The sequence below is a fragment of the Puntigrus tetrazona genome, chromosome 22 (assembly GCF_018831695.1).
Source record: "Puntigrus tetrazona isolate hp1 chromosome 22, ASM1883169v1, whole genome shotgun sequence".
Taxonomy (NCBI): domain Eukaryota; kingdom Metazoa; phylum Chordata; class Actinopteri; order Cypriniformes; family Cyprinidae; genus Puntigrus; species Puntigrus tetrazona.
The window spans coordinates 4,749,836-4,769,118 of NC_056720.1; the positions used below are offsets into that span (position 1 = coordinate 4,749,836).

The 19,283-nt window shown below is 36.2% G+C and overlaps 2 protein-coding genes across 2 annotated transcripts; both read right to left on the minus strand.

Annotated features, from left to right (window-relative positions):
- Positions 1 to 405: 405 nt before the first annotated feature.
- Positions 406 to 7,597, minus strand: LOC122327350. The gene is made up of 8 exons (XM_043222653.1): positions 7,446 to 7,597; positions 5,664 to 5,960; positions 5,258 to 5,590; positions 4,769 to 5,098; positions 4,296 to 4,616; positions 3,195 to 3,314; positions 3,037 to 3,074; positions 406 to 2,287 (listed from the first exon to the last, which is right to left on the minus strand). Exons 1-8 carry the CDS (start codon positions 7,495 to 7,497, stop codon positions 2,252 to 2,254), a joined length of 1,527 nt encoding a protein of 508 aa, XP_043078588.1. The 5' UTR covers positions 7,498 to 7,597; the 3' UTR covers positions 406 to 2,251.
- A 2,597-nt stretch (positions 7,598 to 10,194) lies between these two features.
- On the minus strand, positions 10,195 to 17,693 carry LOC122328160 (muscle M-line assembly protein unc-89-like). The gene is made up of 9 exons (XM_043223866.1): positions 17,287 to 17,693; positions 16,089 to 16,400; positions 15,660 to 15,983; positions 15,068 to 15,361; positions 14,630 to 14,962; positions 13,838 to 14,128; positions 12,945 to 13,103; positions 12,838 to 12,863; positions 10,195 to 11,345 (listed from the first exon to the last, which is right to left on the minus strand). The coding sequence occupies exons 1-9, from the start codon at positions 17,333 to 17,335 to the stop codon at positions 11,304 to 11,306; spliced, it is 1,830 nt and encodes a 609-aa protein (XP_043079801.1). The 5' UTR covers positions 17,336 to 17,693; the 3' UTR covers positions 10,195 to 11,303.
- Positions 17,694 to 19,283: the final 1,590 nt, after the last annotated feature.

Here is a 19,283-nt window from a genome sequence, read left to right on the forward strand (position 1 = left end):
GTATTTTAATTATTGGGACATCAAAGATATTCTGGGAGGCAGGTTTATAACACTGTTCTGACGTATGGTCCGATTTTAAAAACACGATCATATGCCTCAAGTATTATCTGAATGTACATATATATAAAAAGGGCCACATGTTGCAAATCAAACACACGTACAGCTTAGCACACCATGCAGAAAACCTTGAAAGCTTCATATGGCCTTATATTGAAAACATATTTGCACGAATTAGTAACATATGTGGAATTCACAGAGTAAATTGGACTGTTGTTTATTGGATTGCTGGATTCTAAACAGTCTATTAAATTGAAGACCCCACGGTACACCGCTTTTCCCACATATCTGTAGATTAATCCCTATAAAGGTGAAGAAGTTATTCAGTCAAGAACAGATCTGAGAAAGTGATTTTTCTTTAAATTCTTTAATGAATAAAATGCATTCTTAATAAAAGCTTTTAAACAAGGGTGGTCTTTTCATGCAAGTTTACTTATGGTACATTTCATATCCACTGGTAATTCAAAGAGCTTAACAAAACAATCATCACAAACAAGAAACAAAAAGAATACAATTAAATAAAAATCTATATTCAACTGATTTTAAACTATCTTTCCAACGAGCTTACCTATGAAAGAAAGGATTTGATATTGGTCTATAGTTGCTCATTGTGGTGTTATCAAGACAACTGTAGTTTTCAGGAAGTTTGGAAAAGTCCCAGAAAGAAGTGAGGCGTTCACCACTTCCAGGAGATCTGCTTCTAAACAGAGATTTCAGTCGATTCTGTGTGAATTCTGCACTAGATCGTTTCTCAATCGCCTTTCTGACATTACTGACCTTTTCAAAGATGGAAGCAAACTCATTGCATTTGTTGTTTCACCATTAAACATGTAAAAGGAAAGGTTCACCCAAAAATAAAAGTTTGCTGAAAATGCTAGATCTAGATGAGATTGCTTCTTCGTCAGATCACATTACACTGGAGGTTATTATGCGTTATTATGGAATATGGAGTTTGGCTCGAAGCTATCTCAGTGATTTCCCCAGAATCACCGCTAGTCCATTGTGCATTGTGTACAAAGCTTTCCTGAGTTTATTGTCATGTCTTTCTATGGCTGCCGCATGCAGTTTTTTTGTTTCAATTCATCGGGGATCATTTGTTCTGACCAAGAAACAATCTCAGAGTCATAACATTTTGTTTCCCATTTTCATGTGAATTATTCATTTAAACGTGTTTCATTTAAACACCCGCCTGCTTAATAACAGTATGGAAAGCATCCAGTAAACAGCATTCAGTAACATATAAAATACATATAAAACACATTCAGAATTGTGTTGCTGCTTCTCTTCACAGTGTCTTTCAGTGCAGTTATTACAGGTTCCTGAGATTCAGAGGTTAATCTGAATCTCTGATTCTGAATGTTGATTTTTCATGAGTCAACATTTGCTGGATTTGAAGCTTTAACGGCAAATTTACAACACCATAAAAAAATTGTAAAACCTAACTCGATTCCCGTTTAAAACACCTGTACACTCTGTAAAGCTCCTAATACAAAAAAACTGTAAATTACTGTAAACATTAGCATCTTTAAAAACCTCAAGCTCTTTTTGTTCTATTGGATATGTTTTTTTTTTCTGTTTTTTACTTTATTTTGTTGGCTCAAGAAAGCATTTTAAAAACATTCTAACTCTTCTTAAAACTACTACTACTAATCTTTCTGGTCACGCTTTGTCAAACTCATTTACAGTAGCTGCCAGTTTACTGTTTGTCTCATCTGAAGCTAAGCTACATGACTTAAAAAAAAAATTTAATAAATAATTGTATTTGAAGAGTTCAGATGCAAAAGCCTCTAAAAGCCATTTTGGTCAAAAACGAGACTCCACACACAGTATATGTTTATCGAGAACTTCAAATGCGCTAAACGCCAGCCTCAAGCCACTGAGAAGAAACATCACTTACATAGAAACCTAAGTAGCCAGAAAGAAAGAAATGCTCATTTTAAAGAAAAATGTTTGATTCTGAACTCTTTATTATTTAAATGACTTAAGTTCTTATGTTCAAATTTTATTTTATTTAATTTTTAATTTAAATTAGTTGAAATTGGGACTAAGTTTTACTAGTACCAAATACTGAAATCTTGGTATCTTGACACTTTTAATTTCCCAGATTTTCTTTATGTTCCCTTTCAATGAAAGAATCACCATAAAACACGAAGTTACTGTGACGTCTCGTCCGCAGCCTCGGTTTCAGTTGGATTCATTGGCAGTAGTCACAGACGTTGTCTTTATCCATCTTTAAGAAAACAGATTCTCAGAGGAAGAAATTTTTAAACATATGTATTATCATTATATTATTTCCTAAACGGCCTGCACATCTAAAAGTCTTAAAAGCACTAAATAGCCCATTAACAGAGTACTCTTTCTTGCTCTACTAATAAAGCAGTATTTAGATTTTTTTTGTGGGGTCACTTCCTTTTTTTTCCAAGTTCTGCTTCTTTAGTAAGAAAAACTGTTAAAGTTCTAGAAGTGAGTTGTAATGTGGGTTTTAACTTCATACGGTAAATATTAGTGCTGTCTAATAATTTTATAATATTAGAAAATAATTTATATATATTTATATATATAGATAATAATTTCGAGTAATCATATACAAAATAAAAGTTTTTGTTTACATAATAAATGTGTATTGATGTTAATTTATCATGTATATATATGTGTATATATATATATATATATATATATATATATATATAAGACACCATGTACAGCATTTGAAAATATTTATTTAAATATGTGTTTATGTGTATTTATATTCATATAAATATATTTAATATACAAAACATTTCTTTAACTATATACATGCATGTGAGTTTGTACACGCATTTTGATGTGATTAATCGCCATAAATTATTTGACAGCACAGTAAATATGATAATAATACATATAATATTATTATTCATTCTAAAATGTATTCATACCACTGTTGCTATTAGATAATACAAAATGATTTTGCAGACAGGCAGATTAATTGTAGTTTCTTACCTGTCTACCGAACTGTATCACCATGTCCGTAACGTAATCTATAAATGATAACAAACACACACAAAATTAAACACACATTACTTTGGTTAATTAGAATACTAATACAAAACTTAAAGATTAATTTTAAAAATTGTATATGGCCTGTATGTAACACTCACCATTTCGTCCCGCTTGACGCTTGCGATAGTACATCACTCCAGCAACAACGAGCAGCAGAACGACAACTAAACATATTATTCCTGCTACAGCGGCGGAAGACAGACCAGAACCTGAAACCACTAAAGACAGACAGTTATCATCATTTTAATTATTAGTTTTTTGACGATTTTTGCGTAAATTTGACAGCCTTCAGATTATTTTCGGCTGTGCATACATGAACATATCATATAATCAAAAAAAAAAAGAGCTTCTTTCTTTTATGTTCATGTGTTCATGTTTTATCATCACTTGAATCCAGGATGGTTTAATCAAAAATACTACTTTTTGGACAAACACACACACACACACACACACACACACACAAAAACACACGTGCATCTCTCATCATTGGCTGAGAAAAAGTTAAGGGAAAAGGAAATAAATGTCTAAATCGGGGCTGCCCAACCCAGTTCCTGGAGATCTATCTTCCTGCAGATATTAGCTCCAGACTCTGGCTGCCTTCCACTCTGGTAGACACGTACTCCCGAACTTCCCTAACCACTATCACTCGAGGGATCCCTACTGCCATTCTTCACTTTGTCAAGTGGACGTGGGAAGTTTATACGTTCAGACCCTTGATCCCTGTCTTTTTCCCAGAGGCAGCTAGTCTGTTTCATGTGCACATTTCAGCCTGCTCCAAAGTCCACTGTGCAACACCGTTATGACATTGTCGCAGATTGCGTTTTATTTAATTTATTATTAAACAGCTCATGCATACCGATATACGAATAGAATGCTGCCCCAAACAAATTCGCAACAGGAAAATAAACCAACTGTATAGCAGATTTCAATTGTTCAAGGGCTTAGGTCGTTCCAGCTTAGCGCATTGCAAGGGTACTGCCAAGAAGTGGGCAATCATGCAACATAATCGATGGCATACATCTGAGTGAACAAGGCGGAGGGAGGTTTGCAAGTGAAGGGCATAAAAAACTGATTGGAATGCAGCCCTCATCAAATACAGTAATTAGGATCTAAGGGCGCACTTGATAATTACAAATGATCAGGGTTGTAACTGAACTCCACAAACAGGGCTGAGCACCCCTGATCTAAATAATACTCACTTGGGACAGTGATGGTGAAGATCTTTTTGATGCTAGTTCTGCTGTTGCTGATCTGTAGTTTATAGAATCCAGAGTCTGTAGTCTTGATGTTCATGATGGTCAGAGATCCAGTCTGATGATCCAGCTCCAGTCTGTCTCTGAATCTCTCTTTACACTCATCATCTGTACAGATCTGACTCTGATCTCCAGTGATTTGAGTATCATTAAAATACCATGTCAATAAATCATTTGGGTTTTGTATCATTCCGGTGTCTAAAGTGACAGATTCTCCCTCCTTCACTGACTTTATCTTCATTTCATCTCGTTCAGCAGCAGAAACGCCTGAGACACAAACCAAAATCAGTTAAAACCAACAAATCAAATCAATTGCAAACAAATCCCACAGAATGAAAGACCTGTGGATATGAAAGTGATTTTCTGGTTTTACTTGACTTAAATGCACAAAACTTGGTAAAATAAACATAATTGCTCACCAAAGACAGTAACACTGAACATCTCGTGACTGATGCTGCTGCCGTAGATGACTTGATTATGATAAAGTCCAGAGTCTGTGGTTCTGGTGTTCATGATGATCAGAGATCCAGTCTTATGATCCAGCTTCAGTCTGTCTCTAAATCGCTCATCACTATATTTACACTGAACATCTGTACACATAAAACCGAGATCTCCAGTGGTTTGTGCGATGCGAATGTCATCAAAATACCATCTAATCTCGTCTTGTTGGTTTGTTTCAACACCAGTGTGTAGAGTGACTGAATCTCCCTCCATTACTGACAAGCTCTCTGCAATGCTCTCAACATTACCTGAAGAAATAAACATTATGAGAATATCCCAAAAATTTGTAAAACACTGCAAAAACTTCATTTTCTACAAATCATAAAGATTGAGAGTAGTGCAAGACAATATGTGCAAGACATTTCACATACTTGATCAGACACCAACGAGTTTCATCGACAACTCACCAGTAACATTAACCCAAAAGCTCTTTAAGACGGTGTATCTGATGGTGGTTATGAGTAGATAATAGAGTCCAGAGTCTGTGTTTCTGGTGTTCAAGATGGTCAGAGATCCAGTCCTATGATTCAACTTCAGTCTGTTTCTGAATCTCTCATCAGCATATAAACACTGAACATCTGTACAAATGAAACTAAGATCTCCATTCATTTCAGCGATGCGAACGTCATTAAAAATCCATTTCATCAGATAATTGGTTGTTTTCACTACACCAGAATCTAAAATGACAGATTCTCCCGCCTTCACTGACTTTGTCTTCAGTTTATCTTGTTCAGGAGCATCTGTAACAGAAATCAACAGCTGCATACACAGTATGAGAGAACTGTGGATCAGGTAAGAAATGTAATGACTTACAATTGACAGAAACACTGAAGAGTTGAAGACTGTCACTGCTGATCTGTAGTTTGTAGAGTCCAGAGTCTGAGGTTCTGATGTTTGTGATGGTCAGAGATCCAGTCTGATGATTTATCTTCATTCTGTTGGATGTCTCTGCACTACACTGAACATCTGTACAGTTCTTACTCTGATCTCCAGCGATGTCAGCAACTGGAATAGCATTAAAATACCATCTAATCTCTTCTTGTTGGATGGTTTCCACATCAGTGTATAGAGTGACTGAATCTCCCTCCATGACTGACACTAGTGCTATATCTGTATCAACACCGAAGAAAAATGAAGAACAAATAAACAGTTAATTACATTTGAAAGAACTTTTTTTGGCTTTGTCAGTTTGTCTAAACACACTTGCATTTCAGAGTATTTCATGTCGCCTACATTCATTTCATACATTTAGCACAAATATATACTTTTTTTGAACTTCTTCTACTACTGAACTGAACTATATTATTGAAATGATACAGTAATGTTAACAGTTTGTATAATATGGTGCACAGTCCGAGGAGTTTTTCTGATTGCAGTCATTCGGATTAGTCTGCTAACATTACACTGCAGAGCAAACATGAAAAAGCACTGTATGGTGCTAGTCTAGAGCTAATACAATCTACTTTCAACCCTTCAGGAAATGCCAATGACGTAAAGGCTCCGTCGCACCACACAGGAACATAGTTCAAGAAATAGGTTGCGGTATTATATCCTGAACTATGAAGTTATTTGAAAATAATGGCAAGAAGAGGTAGTAGTAGTTGGTTGGAAGGAGTAGACATGTGGAGGAGGGAGAGGATAGTTGGATTAAAAAGTGAGAAGAAGAGCTAGGGTAGAGAAGTGAGAATGTATATTGTACTTTGCAGCGTTTTATGTTCGTTTATACACAAGTGAAACCTGTGAAAGTATATTTCTGCCATGGAATATAAAGGGCAAAAGCTGATTGTGACTTCATCTTAGAATTCTGTTTTTCCAGCAATTGTGAATTTACAGTATTTTATCGTTCTGAACTGCAAGAAGCAATCCTGCAATTCCAATAACAGACGTCTGAATTGTAAACGGTCACAGTTACTGTTTTTACTTTTTATGTGATGGAAACAGGCTTGCATTGTAACCAAAGGCCATGTTGTAAATTGACTGGAAAGCAATTTCAATTCATCAAAACCCGGCAATTTTGTGATTCTGTCTTTCGTTGCGAGTACTATCCACCCTAAACTCTGTTTTAAATAGAACAGATAGTATGATATATATGAACACTGGGACGTAGAGCTAGTCTTTTATTTGTTTTAAATACCTAATGATTTAATTTTAAGAGGCGTACGGATCCGGTTCGACTCGCATGTTTGTATTTGACCGAATAACTGCTGGTGATGCAGTTAATAATTCCCATTATATGATGCTAATAATCATTAATAGCTTATTATTTGCACGTAAAATGAGGCTTTTGAAAGCTCACCACTGGAAAGGGGGCGGAATGTTGCGCAATAATTTTTCCCCTTCATTGATTGTGTTTTTACAATTGTTGGAGGTCAAAATCGAAACTACAGTATATCAATTAATCTCTCCATCTACAATTTAGCAAAACGCCGTCAAACGTTGCCGTTTACCCTTTCACGTCCGTTTTTACCTTTAAAGAGAAACTGTAGTAAAATGTCGTGCATAAAACTGATATTACACCAAAACTTACCCCGTTCGCTTTTATCGCAGGAAAAAAAGAGATAGCGTAAATGGAAAAGAGCAGCATAAATGTCTTACCCAGGCCACAGACACGCAAAAGCGAAAGGAGAAGAATAAAAACGCGCTTCATTTTCAGGCGATGCTCGTTCTGTGAAGTAAAGGTCTGTTGCTGTAACGCAGTAAGTGAAAGTAAACCGGGAGACTGATGTAGTGAAGCGTGGTCACGTGAGACACGAGATGCAAACGCTTCTCTTTGTAAAACACTCCTCTTATGTAAACGGTATTTTGTATGAAGGTTATTTATCGCAGGCTAAATAAATTCAGAGCTAAGAAACAGGCAGCTCCGGGCAGCTCTACGTAAAAATAACACGAGAGTAAAAAGTAAATAATGCACTAATCGCCATTTAGCCTGTCCACGGAGGATTTCCATAAAATGAATAATCACACAATATTGAATTGAAAATGCCAAGTTTATAGCTTAATGTCGGAACAGTTTTAAGGACGAAAAAAAAACATTATGCAAACGTTACTCGGTTTTCTGCTGAACCGGAACTTGTTTTTTTTTTTAGAAGACTGGTGACATAACATGAGAAAAGATGAGGACACAATACAAACTTTTCCACACACACTCTTATTTGCTTCATACGTTTAGTTTGACGGCATAACTTACAAGACATTTAGTAAAGTGTTGTTTTTTTCTGCCTTAAAAGTCCTGTGCTTTAAACAGTCTGTTGTCTGTTATTTAGGCTACTGCTCCTTTTATTTAACTGAATCGGAGAGTTAACAGAAGTGTTTCATCTCTCTCTAGTGTCCAAAACAGAAAATACATCTCCATTATTTAAAGCGCCCTTTTACCCGATAGAGAGCGCTATAAATAGATACTGCCGTTCAAGCCTGAGTTAACAGAGGAAATTGCATTTTTTAATTTTTTTTATTGCCTCATGTATTTTTATAATGTTATTTACGTGTATATATTTATAGTCACATGAACTCGATCACATATAAATATATTTAATACATAAACGTAACATTTTTTTAAGCATATATATTAAATTTGAATGAGATTAATCGTTTGACATATATGCAAGTAAATCATTCTTTGAAGAAATGTGCATCAGTAAGATTCAGACTGATACAAGCTCACGCAGCGGGAACATTTATACATAATACATAAAAATATATTACAAAAACGCTTATGTGTCAGCTTTAGTGTTTTTTCAGTGCTATTATTACAGTCTCAATCACTGATACAACGGTGAGACTTTAACTTTAACATCCTACCAAAATAAGGATCAATGGTTCACCTTGGCGCAATTTTGGACAGTATCTGGAGGGCAGAGGATCAGAGAGCTCATCAAAAATATCTTAAATTTTGTTCCGAAGGCGAACGAAGGCATTGCATGTTTTAAAACGACATGAGGACGAGTATTAAATGACAGAGTTTTCATTTTTGAATCAAAGTGCTCGGTGGAGAATGACTGGATACGATACAAGTAACACTGAAGCTCCTAGAAATGCTGGTTTTGATGAACAGTATGAACTCTTTTACATGAAGTTGCTAATCTGACCATTTATAGCACGTTTTCAAAGAATTCTATTTCATGATGATGGTATAAAGCGTCTCTGTTAGAGACCGGTTATTTTGCATAACGTGTTTGACGGTAAATGCAAGTTGCGAAAAGGAACTCAATGCAGTCCGTGCTTACTGTGTTTATTTGCAAACAAAACTTATTGTACTTTTGTTCATATAGCAGTTTTAAAATAAACGTGTGCAACCACTTTTTAGTTTACTATTGACTTGTGGGCATAATAATGCAATTAATTGCTATCGATTGCAGGAAAACCGTACGATTGATGCGATTAATCACAACATATCTTTAACAACGAACTGAGTGATGATCATCACATATGTAGGGAAAAAAAACAACAACAAATGACAAAGAGAAAACCTTTCACTGCTCTTGAATCAATAAAAAAATTATTCAACAGACTATTCAGCGTTTTAGTTATATGCTTGATTTTCGTAACATTGCTTAATACATTGAATAAACGCAGCAATTTAAAGTTTATTACGTTTGTATATTTGTTCTATTGTAGTAATCCCGTAATTTGCTTCTTTATATCTTCAATATCAAAAAATATGGCATCATGACGATACAACTTATCATATCATATCATAACAACTTATACAACAAGTCTATACAGAAAACATATACTAATATCGTAATTGAAGAGAAAAGGTATTACGTTATGAGATTTTACTCACCTGTTAGGTTAACAATGAAGCTCTTTATGATCCTGATTCTGCTGAAGATCTGTAGTTTATAAGGTCCAGAGTCTGTGGTTCTGATGTTCATGATGGTCAGAGATCCAGTCAGATGATCCAGCTTCAGTCTACAGTATCTCAAACTGAATGAGTCATTACTTTCTGCATATTTCTCAAAGCTTTTGAGCTGCTGTTGCTGCAGGACTAGACGCTTTATACTATAGTCTAGGTTGGGTCTTCATTTCTGACATGCTGCGTTTAAGCATTTGTAAATACGACTGAAAAGATCTATGGTTTCGGGTAAACTTGCATGAAAAGAAAATGTAGGCATTTTAGAAACATGGTAATTGACTGCATATTGTGTGAAAACAACCCAAATTGTGGTAATGGTATGGTCACAGCAAACAGATGTTGTGCTGATTGGGTTTAGAGCTTTCACACAGATTCTCATCCGAATTTTGGTTTATTAGTCATTTTTAGTTCACTTTAGTGTTCACTAACTGCCCTTAATGAAATGTTTCCCGTAAAGCGTTTGCATATAGGAAACATCAGACAACTCAATTGAAGAAATGACGCTGATTATTATTTTATTTTTGTGAGGAGGCATATTACAGCGCATCGGCTCCGACAGTGCAGTGACTTTTCTGAAAACATTTACAAAAATAAGCATGATGCACAATTGTCTTGTGAATATATCTAAAGATACCAATACGTATGCGCGCGTTACAATATTAAATGCGTATTGTTGTCACCAGTAAAAAGACGGTGAAATAAAAAAATTCAAATGTGCTGGAAATGTAGTCACCCTCAAGCCATCCAAGACGTCGACGAGTTTGTTTCTTCATCAGGTCATATTACATTTTCCCAGTTCTCTTCCTGTTTCCTGTGCAGTGTTTGTGGTCCTTTGTGGTTGTTCTTGTTTGGTTAAGTAGTATAATCAAGAGTTTCCTGTATTTGTTTTCTGCTCATGTCCAGGCTGCTGCATGCAGTTCGGTTTTGTTTCAGTTGACTGCAGAGGATCCATTGGTGAACAAGTGATCTAGTTCTAAACCTCTCCAAATCTGTTCTGATGAAGAAGCAAACTTGGATGGATGTGTTTTTTTGCTTTCTTGCATGTGAACAGCTAATTTAAATGTGATTAAAACACCCTTCCTAGACCCTACACCTTGCTTAATAAGCGCACCTAAGCTTGTGAAACAGTTGTTGTACATTTGCATAATTAAATATTTTAGTAAGCAATTAATACTCATCAATACATACATTTAAAAGTGTAATCCAGTATATAATAATGTGTTTTTTGAACAATAAAGCATGTTTGTTACACCAAATATTGACCTTTAAAATAGCATGTCATAACCACTTTAACTGTTCATCTTCTACTTGAAACTTTCTGGTCAGGCTTTCTCTGTTTGCTTATTTAGTTACTAATTCGCTTTTCTGAAGCTATGTTACATCATTAAAAAAATACATGTAGCCTACTTTTTATTTATTATTTAGGATAAGTAATGAAATTGGTATTGCATTAATTTACACTGGTGTTGGTGCTGAATATTGAAATCTAGCTGTTTTACAGCTTTTCATCGCTTTTTCTTTCAGTAAAAGCGTTTAAAAATAATGCTACCATGATGTCTTATTAGCATCCTTGGTTTCAGTGGGATTAAGAAGATGATTCATTGGCAGGAGTCATCAACAGGGTCTTCAGTGCCATTCATCTTTAAGAAAACAGATTCCCAGAAATAACGATTGCTGTTGAATGTTTCTCTTCACATTGATTAGAATAATGTACACGGGAAGAATTTGGATATTCATGTAAAATGTCTGACAAAAAAGTGACTTATTGTGCGTAATCCTACACTTTAAAATCCGTATTTATGTTAAACCATGATCCAAAACTATATTGCCAAAAGTATTCGCTCACCTGCCTTGACTCGCATATGAACTTAAGTGGCATCCCGTTCCTAATCCATAGGGTTCAATATGACGTTGGTGCACCCTTTGCAGCTAAAACAGCTTCATCTCTTCTGGGAAGGTTGCCCACAAGGTTTAGAAGTGTTTATGGACGAGAAGACCTGGTTCTCAGTCTATGCTCTAATTCATCCCAAAGTTTTTCCATTGGGTTGATGTGCAGGCCAGTCAAGTTCATCCACACCAGACTCTGTTATCTATGTCTTTATGGACCTTGCTTTGTGCGCTGGTGCATGTTGGAAGAGAAGGGAGCCAGCTCCAAACTGTTCCCACAAAGTTGGGAGCATTGAATTGTCCAAAATGTCTTGTATGCTGAAGCATACAGAGTTCCTTTCACCGGAACTGAGGGGCCAAGTCCAACTCCTGAAAAACAACCCCACACCATAATCCTCCCTCCACTTGGCACAATGCAGTCAAACAAGTAGCGTTCTCCTGGCAACCGCCAAACCCAGACTCATCCATCAGATTGCAAGATGGAGAATTCGTCACTCCAGAGAAGAGTCTCCAGTGCTCTAGAGTCCAGTGGCGGCGTGCTTTACACCACTGCATCCAACACTTTGCGTTGCTCTTGTTGATGTATGGCTTGGATGCAGCTGCTCGGCCATGGAAACCCATTCCATGAAGCGGTCTGCGCACTGTTCTTGAGCTAATCTGAAGGACACATGAAGTCTGTAGATCTGTAGCGATTAACTCTGCTGAAAGTTGGCGATCTCTTCACACTATTCACCTCAGCGTCTTCTGACCCCTCTACATCAGTTTACATGACCTATGACTTTGTGGCTGAGTTGCTGTCCTTCCCAAACGCTTCCACATTCTTATAAAACAGCTGACAGTTGACTGTGAAATATTTAGGGAATTGCACGACTAGATTTGTTGCACAGGTGGCATCCTACCACAGTTCCACGCTGGAATTCACTGAGCTCCTGATAGCGACCCATTCTTTTACAAATGTTTGTAAAAACAGTCTGGATGCCTAGGTGCTTAATTTCCTACACCTGTGGCCACGGAAGTGATTGAAACACCTGATTCTGATTATTTGGATGGGTGAACGAAATGCTTTTGGCAATATAGTGTAGGTTACTATAAGTAAAAATACTATAATTAATTAGAAAAAAATTAACGCTGTTCTTAATTATAAAATAATAGAGTAGTACTTGTAGAGTCGCTTAATACTAATGTCTCTATGCAATATATACTGAATCAATTCACACAAAAACGATTGTTCAGTTAGTATCTTACCTGATTATTGAAGTGCAGCGTAAGGCCTGTTTAAACAATACCAAATATTAATTAAATAAAATATATAATAAAAATACAAAATAAAACAATTTGTACATAATACTCACTACTTTGTTCTGCTTGATGTTTGCGATAGTACATCACCCCAGCAACAACGAGCAGCAGAACAGCTACACCAACACATATTCCTGCTACAGCGGCTGGAGGCAGAACCGATTCTGAAACAGCCAGTTCCTTAGCTGGGACATCAGGTATGTGCTCTATTTCTAACACAAATAAATGGAGCAAAGACACAAATTAAACAATGCTTTAACATTTTTTTCAAGTTTGTCTTCACTGTGCAAATGAAAAGTCTGTGGCGTCAAAAAGTTACCAAAGTCGCAGCGAGTGAATACTAAATTGTCAAATTCATGTTGTGTCTTATTAATGCTTTAAAAAATGATAAGACGCAGCAGTGACACGATCAGACAGTCTATCAACTGTCCCGAGTCTTTCTTGCTGACCCTGGGCAGGTATCGGGGGCCCCGAAAGCCGTGGGCCCCTAGAAATGAAACCACCTTCCTCCCCACAAGCCCTGGAAAAATTTAAAGATTGACTTCCTGCTCGCCTTTTTCACCTGAGGAACTTGCAGGAGATACATCATTTAATCATAGCCTATTCTCTTAGCAGCTGGAATAATTCAATGTTAAAAAATCATTTTGATGGCGGACTGATCATCAGAAAGGGTAATATGAAACGAATTAAAGTAAATTATATTCCAGTATTCTTAACATTGGTATTGTTAACAGGACGTTTGTCTTGACCAGGGCCATCACTAGGGTGACAATTACTGAGTCTAGAAGAGTAAAGAAGAGACCATTTCAATTTTTTTAAAAAAAAGGGTCCAAACTTCTTGGTTTGAGCATTTTTGAGATTTGAAAGCATTTGTTTACATTTTATCCATTTCCGTTTTGTAAAGCTGCTCAAGGAGAAAACAAACGGATAGCTAAATGACACTCACTATGTACAGTGATGGTGAAGCTCTTTATGATGTTAATTCTGCTGCTGTCGCTGATGTGTAGTTTATATTCTCCAGAGTCTGTAGTCTTGATGTTCATGATGGTCAGAGATCCAGTCTGATGATCCAGCTTCAGTCTGTCTCTGAATCTCTTTTTACACTCATCATCTGTACAGATCTGACTCTGATCTCCAGTGATTTCAGCGATGAGAGTGTCTTTAAAATACCATTTCATCATATTTTTGGTTTTTTTTATTTCTACATTGTCTAAAGTGACAGATTCTCCCTCCTTCACTGACATTTTTTCATTTCATCTCGTTCAGCAGAAACACCTGAGACACAAACGAACAAAAATCAATAGAAAATATACTCCAATGAAAAAAGTTTTTGTTTGTTTTTTTACTTTTAAGACTAAGCATAATGTACTTTTTAGTAAGCATAATGGCTCATAATTTTCTGTCTGATGCTGCTGCCGCTGATGACTTGATTACGATAAAGGGGCACAGTAAGGGTGTAATTTCTACAGAGGGGAATTTTTACTGAATCTCCAGCAATTTCAGTGATGTGTACCATCTAATCTCTTCTTGTTGGATTGTTTTCCCATCAGTATATAGAGTGACTGAATCCATCACTGACTCGTTCTCTAAATTAGCAAAACCTCAAGAAATTAATATAACTATAAGCTAAACAAAATAACCAAAAAGTGTTTTTTTTTAATTTGCATACTGAATCAGACACCTACCAGAGAAAATATGAAAATATTTTTTGGAGTTTGAATCACTAAATGATACTCACCAGTGATTTTAATAATGAAGCTCCTTATGATGCTAAGTCTTTTATTGTTGATCTGTAGTTGATAAACTCCAGAGTCTGTGGTTGTGGTGTTCATGATGGTCAGAGATCCAGTCTGATGATCCAGTTTCAGCCTGTTTCTGTATCTCTCAGTACCATTATTACACTGAACATCTGTACAGTTAAAACCAAGATCTCCATTGATTTCAGCGATGCGAACGTCATTAAAAATCCATTTCATCGAATAATTTGTTGTGTTCACTACACCAGGATATAAAATGACAGATTCTCCCTCCTTCACTGACTTTGTCTTCAGTTTATCTTGTTCAGGAGCATCTGTAACAGAAATCAACAGCTGCTTTAGAAAACAACAAACCATGAGAAATCTATGGATATGACAGTGATTGCTTTCACAGATCAGATAAGAAACACATGACTCACAAAAGACAGAAACACTGAAGAGTTGAAGACTGTCACTGCTGATCTGTAGTTTATAAAGTCCAGAGTCTGTGGTGCTGATGTTTGTGATGGTCAGAGATCCAGTCTGATGATTCACTTTTAGTCTCTCTTTACACTGAACACTTGTACAAGTTTCATTGGAGTCTCTAGTGATTCCAGTGATTTGAATCTCATTAAAATACCATTTAAGCTTTTCTTGTTGGATTGTTTCCACATCAGAGTATAGAGTGACTGAATCTCCCTCCACGACTGACACTCTCTCTGCTTCAGCATAACCTGAAGAAACAAACATAATAAGCCAAATAAAACTGCACAACAGAAAAGTAAAGTGAACTTTTCATAAAGATTGTGAGTAGAGATGTTAATGAGAAGCTACGGTGGCCGATACAGGATTAAGATGTCGTGGTCTGAGACAGAGGTGAGGTTTATTTACAAAGGGAAATTAAATAAATATATGTACATAATTATTTAATGAATCAATATGTTACTTGCGTAGATGCAATACAAATACAGCAGGTTTCACTTTGCACAGTGCATCTGACACTTGTGAGTTTTATCACTATATGATACTCACCAGTGACATTAACAATGAAGCTCTTCATGATGCTGAATCTTTTGCTGATGATCTGTAGTTTATAATCTCCAGAGTCTGTGGTTCTGGTGTTCATGATGGTCAGAGATAGAGTCTGATCGAGTTTCAGCCTGTTTCTGAATCTCTCAGTGCCATTCTTCCTCTGAACATCTGTACAGTTAAAACTAAGATCTCCACTGATTTCGGCAATAGGAATGCCGTCAAAAATCCATTTCATCAAATAATTTGTGGCATTCACTACACCAGGATCTAAAATAAAAGAGTCTCCCTCCTTCACTGACTTCGTTTTGTCTTGTTGAGAAGCATCTGAAACACAAATCAACTTCTGCTGGAGGATCTTTTGCTGATAACAACAAACAAACTACACAACATGAGAGAACTGTGGATCAGATGAGGAACGTAATGACTCACTATAGACAGAAACTCTGAAGACCTGAAGATGACTGCTGCTGCTGTTGCTGATCTGTAGTTTATAAAGTCCAGAGTCTGTGGTTCTGGTGTCTGTGATGGTCAGAGTTCCAGTCATATTATTCACCTTAAGTCTGTTTCTGAATATCTCTGTATCATTAACACACTGAACATCTGTACTGTTCTGATCTCCAGTGGTGTCAGCAAAGCAAAAGCTATTAAAATACCATCTAATTTCTTCCTGTTGAATTGTTTCAATATCCATTATTGACAAAGTGACTGAATCTCCCTCTGTTACAGTCACTGGCACTATATCTGTATCAACAAAAAGAAAAGATATAAACAGTTAATTACAAGCAATCACATACATATGGGAATTCAACACTTTTTGGCTTTCTCAGCTTGTGTAAATCCAATTGGGGTTCAGAGTATTGATTTTTTTATTTTCCCTCATTGATTTCAAACATGTATAGTACAAATACGTGGTTTTAGTTCATCAAACACTACACTGGATAATCTGCTAAATAACAAATTGCAGATTAACATCTGCTTTGTTTCACCTTAGAAAATGAAGAATTTACTTTTGACATGGTTAAATGTTAGGCGATATCTTCCAAAAAAATGTTAATTTTGGCACATTTGTTCTCTGTACAGTGTGGCTATGGCATCACTCTACACTCTCAGTGAAGAAAAAGATACAGAAGGCACGCATTTTATGTCAAATCAAGTTCATGCAACTCAAATCATGCCGCGCCGCATAGTTTTCCATTAAATGTGATTGTATTCATCACAAACCGTTTTTAAAATTGCTTATATCATGCTAGGCTGGAAGTTTTATTGTGCGTTTACCAACAGAACGTCTCTCTGTAGCATACTTTCTATGCTTAATATAGAGAGCCATAACTTTCAGTCAGCGATAAACTGACTATAGTCTTGAAGTGCACGCGACGCGTCTGGCGCGCGGTGGGTATGGCTTCTCGTGCGGCGCGCGTCCGCTTTTAGATTATGCCCCTCTCTGTCCTACAATATAGCAACCGCTGTGAAATATTGCGATTCAACCTGTTAAGTGGGTTTTTATCGTTGACCAGTAGAGAAATAGCAAGAAGAACATCAATGGTCGCGCAAAATAATGAATGAATTTACAATTAAATACGTTGACCGGAAAAGAGGCAGTATATATAGAGTACGTGATATGTCTTACCATGCCCACGAACACACAACAAAAACAGAGAAAAAAGGACATGCTTCATTTTTTTTGGTTGCAAGAACGTGATGCAGGTTCAGTGAAGTCAAGACGCGCTTTCCCTCAGTTTCTCCAGCAAGTGAAAGTAATCATCTCAGCGGCTCAGAGCAGCAGGGCGGGGTCTTTATTCTGCAAATGATTATATACGAACCTGGACCTGAGCCCTGAACCCCTGAACCCAAGGGTCAGAGAGATCTATGCATTATCTGAAAGCTGAACGAAGAAGCCTTGCGTTGATATGGTGTGGGAGATAAATCTAGATGGTCTAAAACATCTTAAAACTGAGAAAACTGCCTTTAAAGTTGTCCGACAGAAGTCCCGACGCATATTACTAATCAAAATTAAGATTTAATAAAGTTACGGTTGGGAATTGACAAAATATCTTCTTGAAACATGATTTTTAATTTAATATCCTAATGATTTCTGACATCATTTTGACAAATACAATGTATTTTTGGCTATTTCTACAAATAAGCCTTTGCTACTTAAGATTGGTTTTGTGGTCCAGGGTTTACTGGAATACTGCATAAACCTATTTTATGTTGCTATACTCCTTATTTGCGACTATTAACGTAATTTGATGAAAAACACAAAAAGCTATTGCTTTCATTGTTTTTGCACATGCACTCTTACATTTTAATACATAATGTCACGTTACGCAAGTAAACAGTAATATAGGATCAAATTATAAACAGTACAGAATAGTGCTAGTACTAACAGTACTATTCTGCAAGAAAATACATTTATAAATTAAAGATGATTATAGAGACCCTAAACACAGTTATCAACATTATCACGATATAGTTCAAATGTTTACTTTTTACCTATAGGCTCAGCATTTAGAATTTATTCACCTTTTTTTAAATGTTAAATATTGCTTGTTTTTGGAGGGAGAGAGAAAGCTGATTTCATAATTGGTTCGGGTGCCATTTTTGCCATTTCAGTCTGCAGATAGTTCAATAGTTCAGAAGACGTGAAATTAAGTGCACGCATCAACAACGGCACAGCTTTCTGTATGATAACGTAGATAAATTTAATTAAATTACACAGAGGGTAAAACATGCTCACTACTAATATATATACATATATATAGTTCACCCAAAAATTAAAACGGCCATCATTTGCTCACCATCACGTCGTTCCAAGTTTCAAAAAATGTCTGTACAATATACAAACAGTAAAAATCAAGGGTAACCAACGTTTCATAACATTCTACAAATGATCTTCTTGTGGGTTCCACAGAAGTTCCTCACAAGAGTAAGGAAATGACAGAAAAGCAAAAAAATCATAACTTTACTCTTAAGTTCCTTTCCGTGTGACAAAAACGCACGATTGAGTTCATTATTAAGAACTCAGTGATAGCTATCATTATTTGTTTCTGTCCTGTTTTATTTATTTACTCCAGTTTAAGGCCCTATAACCTAGCAAAACGTTCATAAGAAACTTGTGGGTCTGAATTTTAACCCCAGTCCAGCCCTGCCTGCATTTATTTACACACTCACCAGATTACACAGCTGCATCCAGTCAAAAACATTCTACATAAATTCTACATTGTTCATTGAGTCTTGCCTCGGCTGCTCTTCCGGTGTTTTGATCTTCTGACCCTCGCCGTTTCCCCTCTACGTACCTGTTTGCCATAGTTTTAGACCCTGCCTGTTTAGACCACGTTCTCGAATAAAGCTTTGCTCTCGGATCCGCACGTCTCTCACCTCGTCTGCCCCGTTACAATACTTTTTTACTGCGATACAATTCATAAATATGAATTATAACACTTAATTAGACCTACATTAGAAATCTAGTACTTTTCTTTCAAGTAATTCATACTTTTACTTGATTATAAAGTACTACATCTTAATGTTCTTAAGGTTAAAAATATGTTTTTATTAAAGGTAGTGCAGTAAAAAGTACAAGTAAAAAGTCTACCTGCTTCTTTGTCTGTTATTTAAGCTACTGCT

What these genes read in the sequence shown, in the direction of transcription:
- LOC122327350 (XM_043222653.1), bottom strand. Translation starts at nt 7,497, where the DNA reads ATGAAGCGCGTTTTTATTCTTCTCCTTTCGCTTTTGCGTGTCTGTGGC. An exon ending in CTTTTGGGTTAATGTTACTG is followed by an intron (nt 5,099 to 5,257) that starts GTGAGTTGTCGA and finishes TTATTTCTTCAG; the next exon opens with GTAATGTTGAGAGCATTGCA. An exon ending in GCGTCAAGCGGGACGAAATG is followed by an intron (nt 3,075 to 3,194) that starts GTGAGTGTTACA and finishes TATCATTTATAG; the next exon opens with ATTACGTTACGGACATGGTG.
- LOC122328160 (XM_043223866.1), bottom strand. Translation starts at nt 17,335, where the DNA reads ATGAAGCATGTCCTTTTTTCTCTGTTTTTGTTGTGTGTTCGTGGGCAT. An exon ending in CTTCATTGTTAATGTCACTG is followed by an intron (nt 15,362 to 15,659) that starts GTGAGTATCATA and finishes TTGTTTCTTCAG; the next exon opens with GTTATGCTGAAGCAGAGAGA. An exon ending in CTTCATTATTAAAATCACTG is followed by an intron (nt 14,129 to 14,629) that starts GTGAGTATCATT and finishes AAAAAATGTCAG; the next exon opens with TGAAGGAGGGAGAATCTGTC.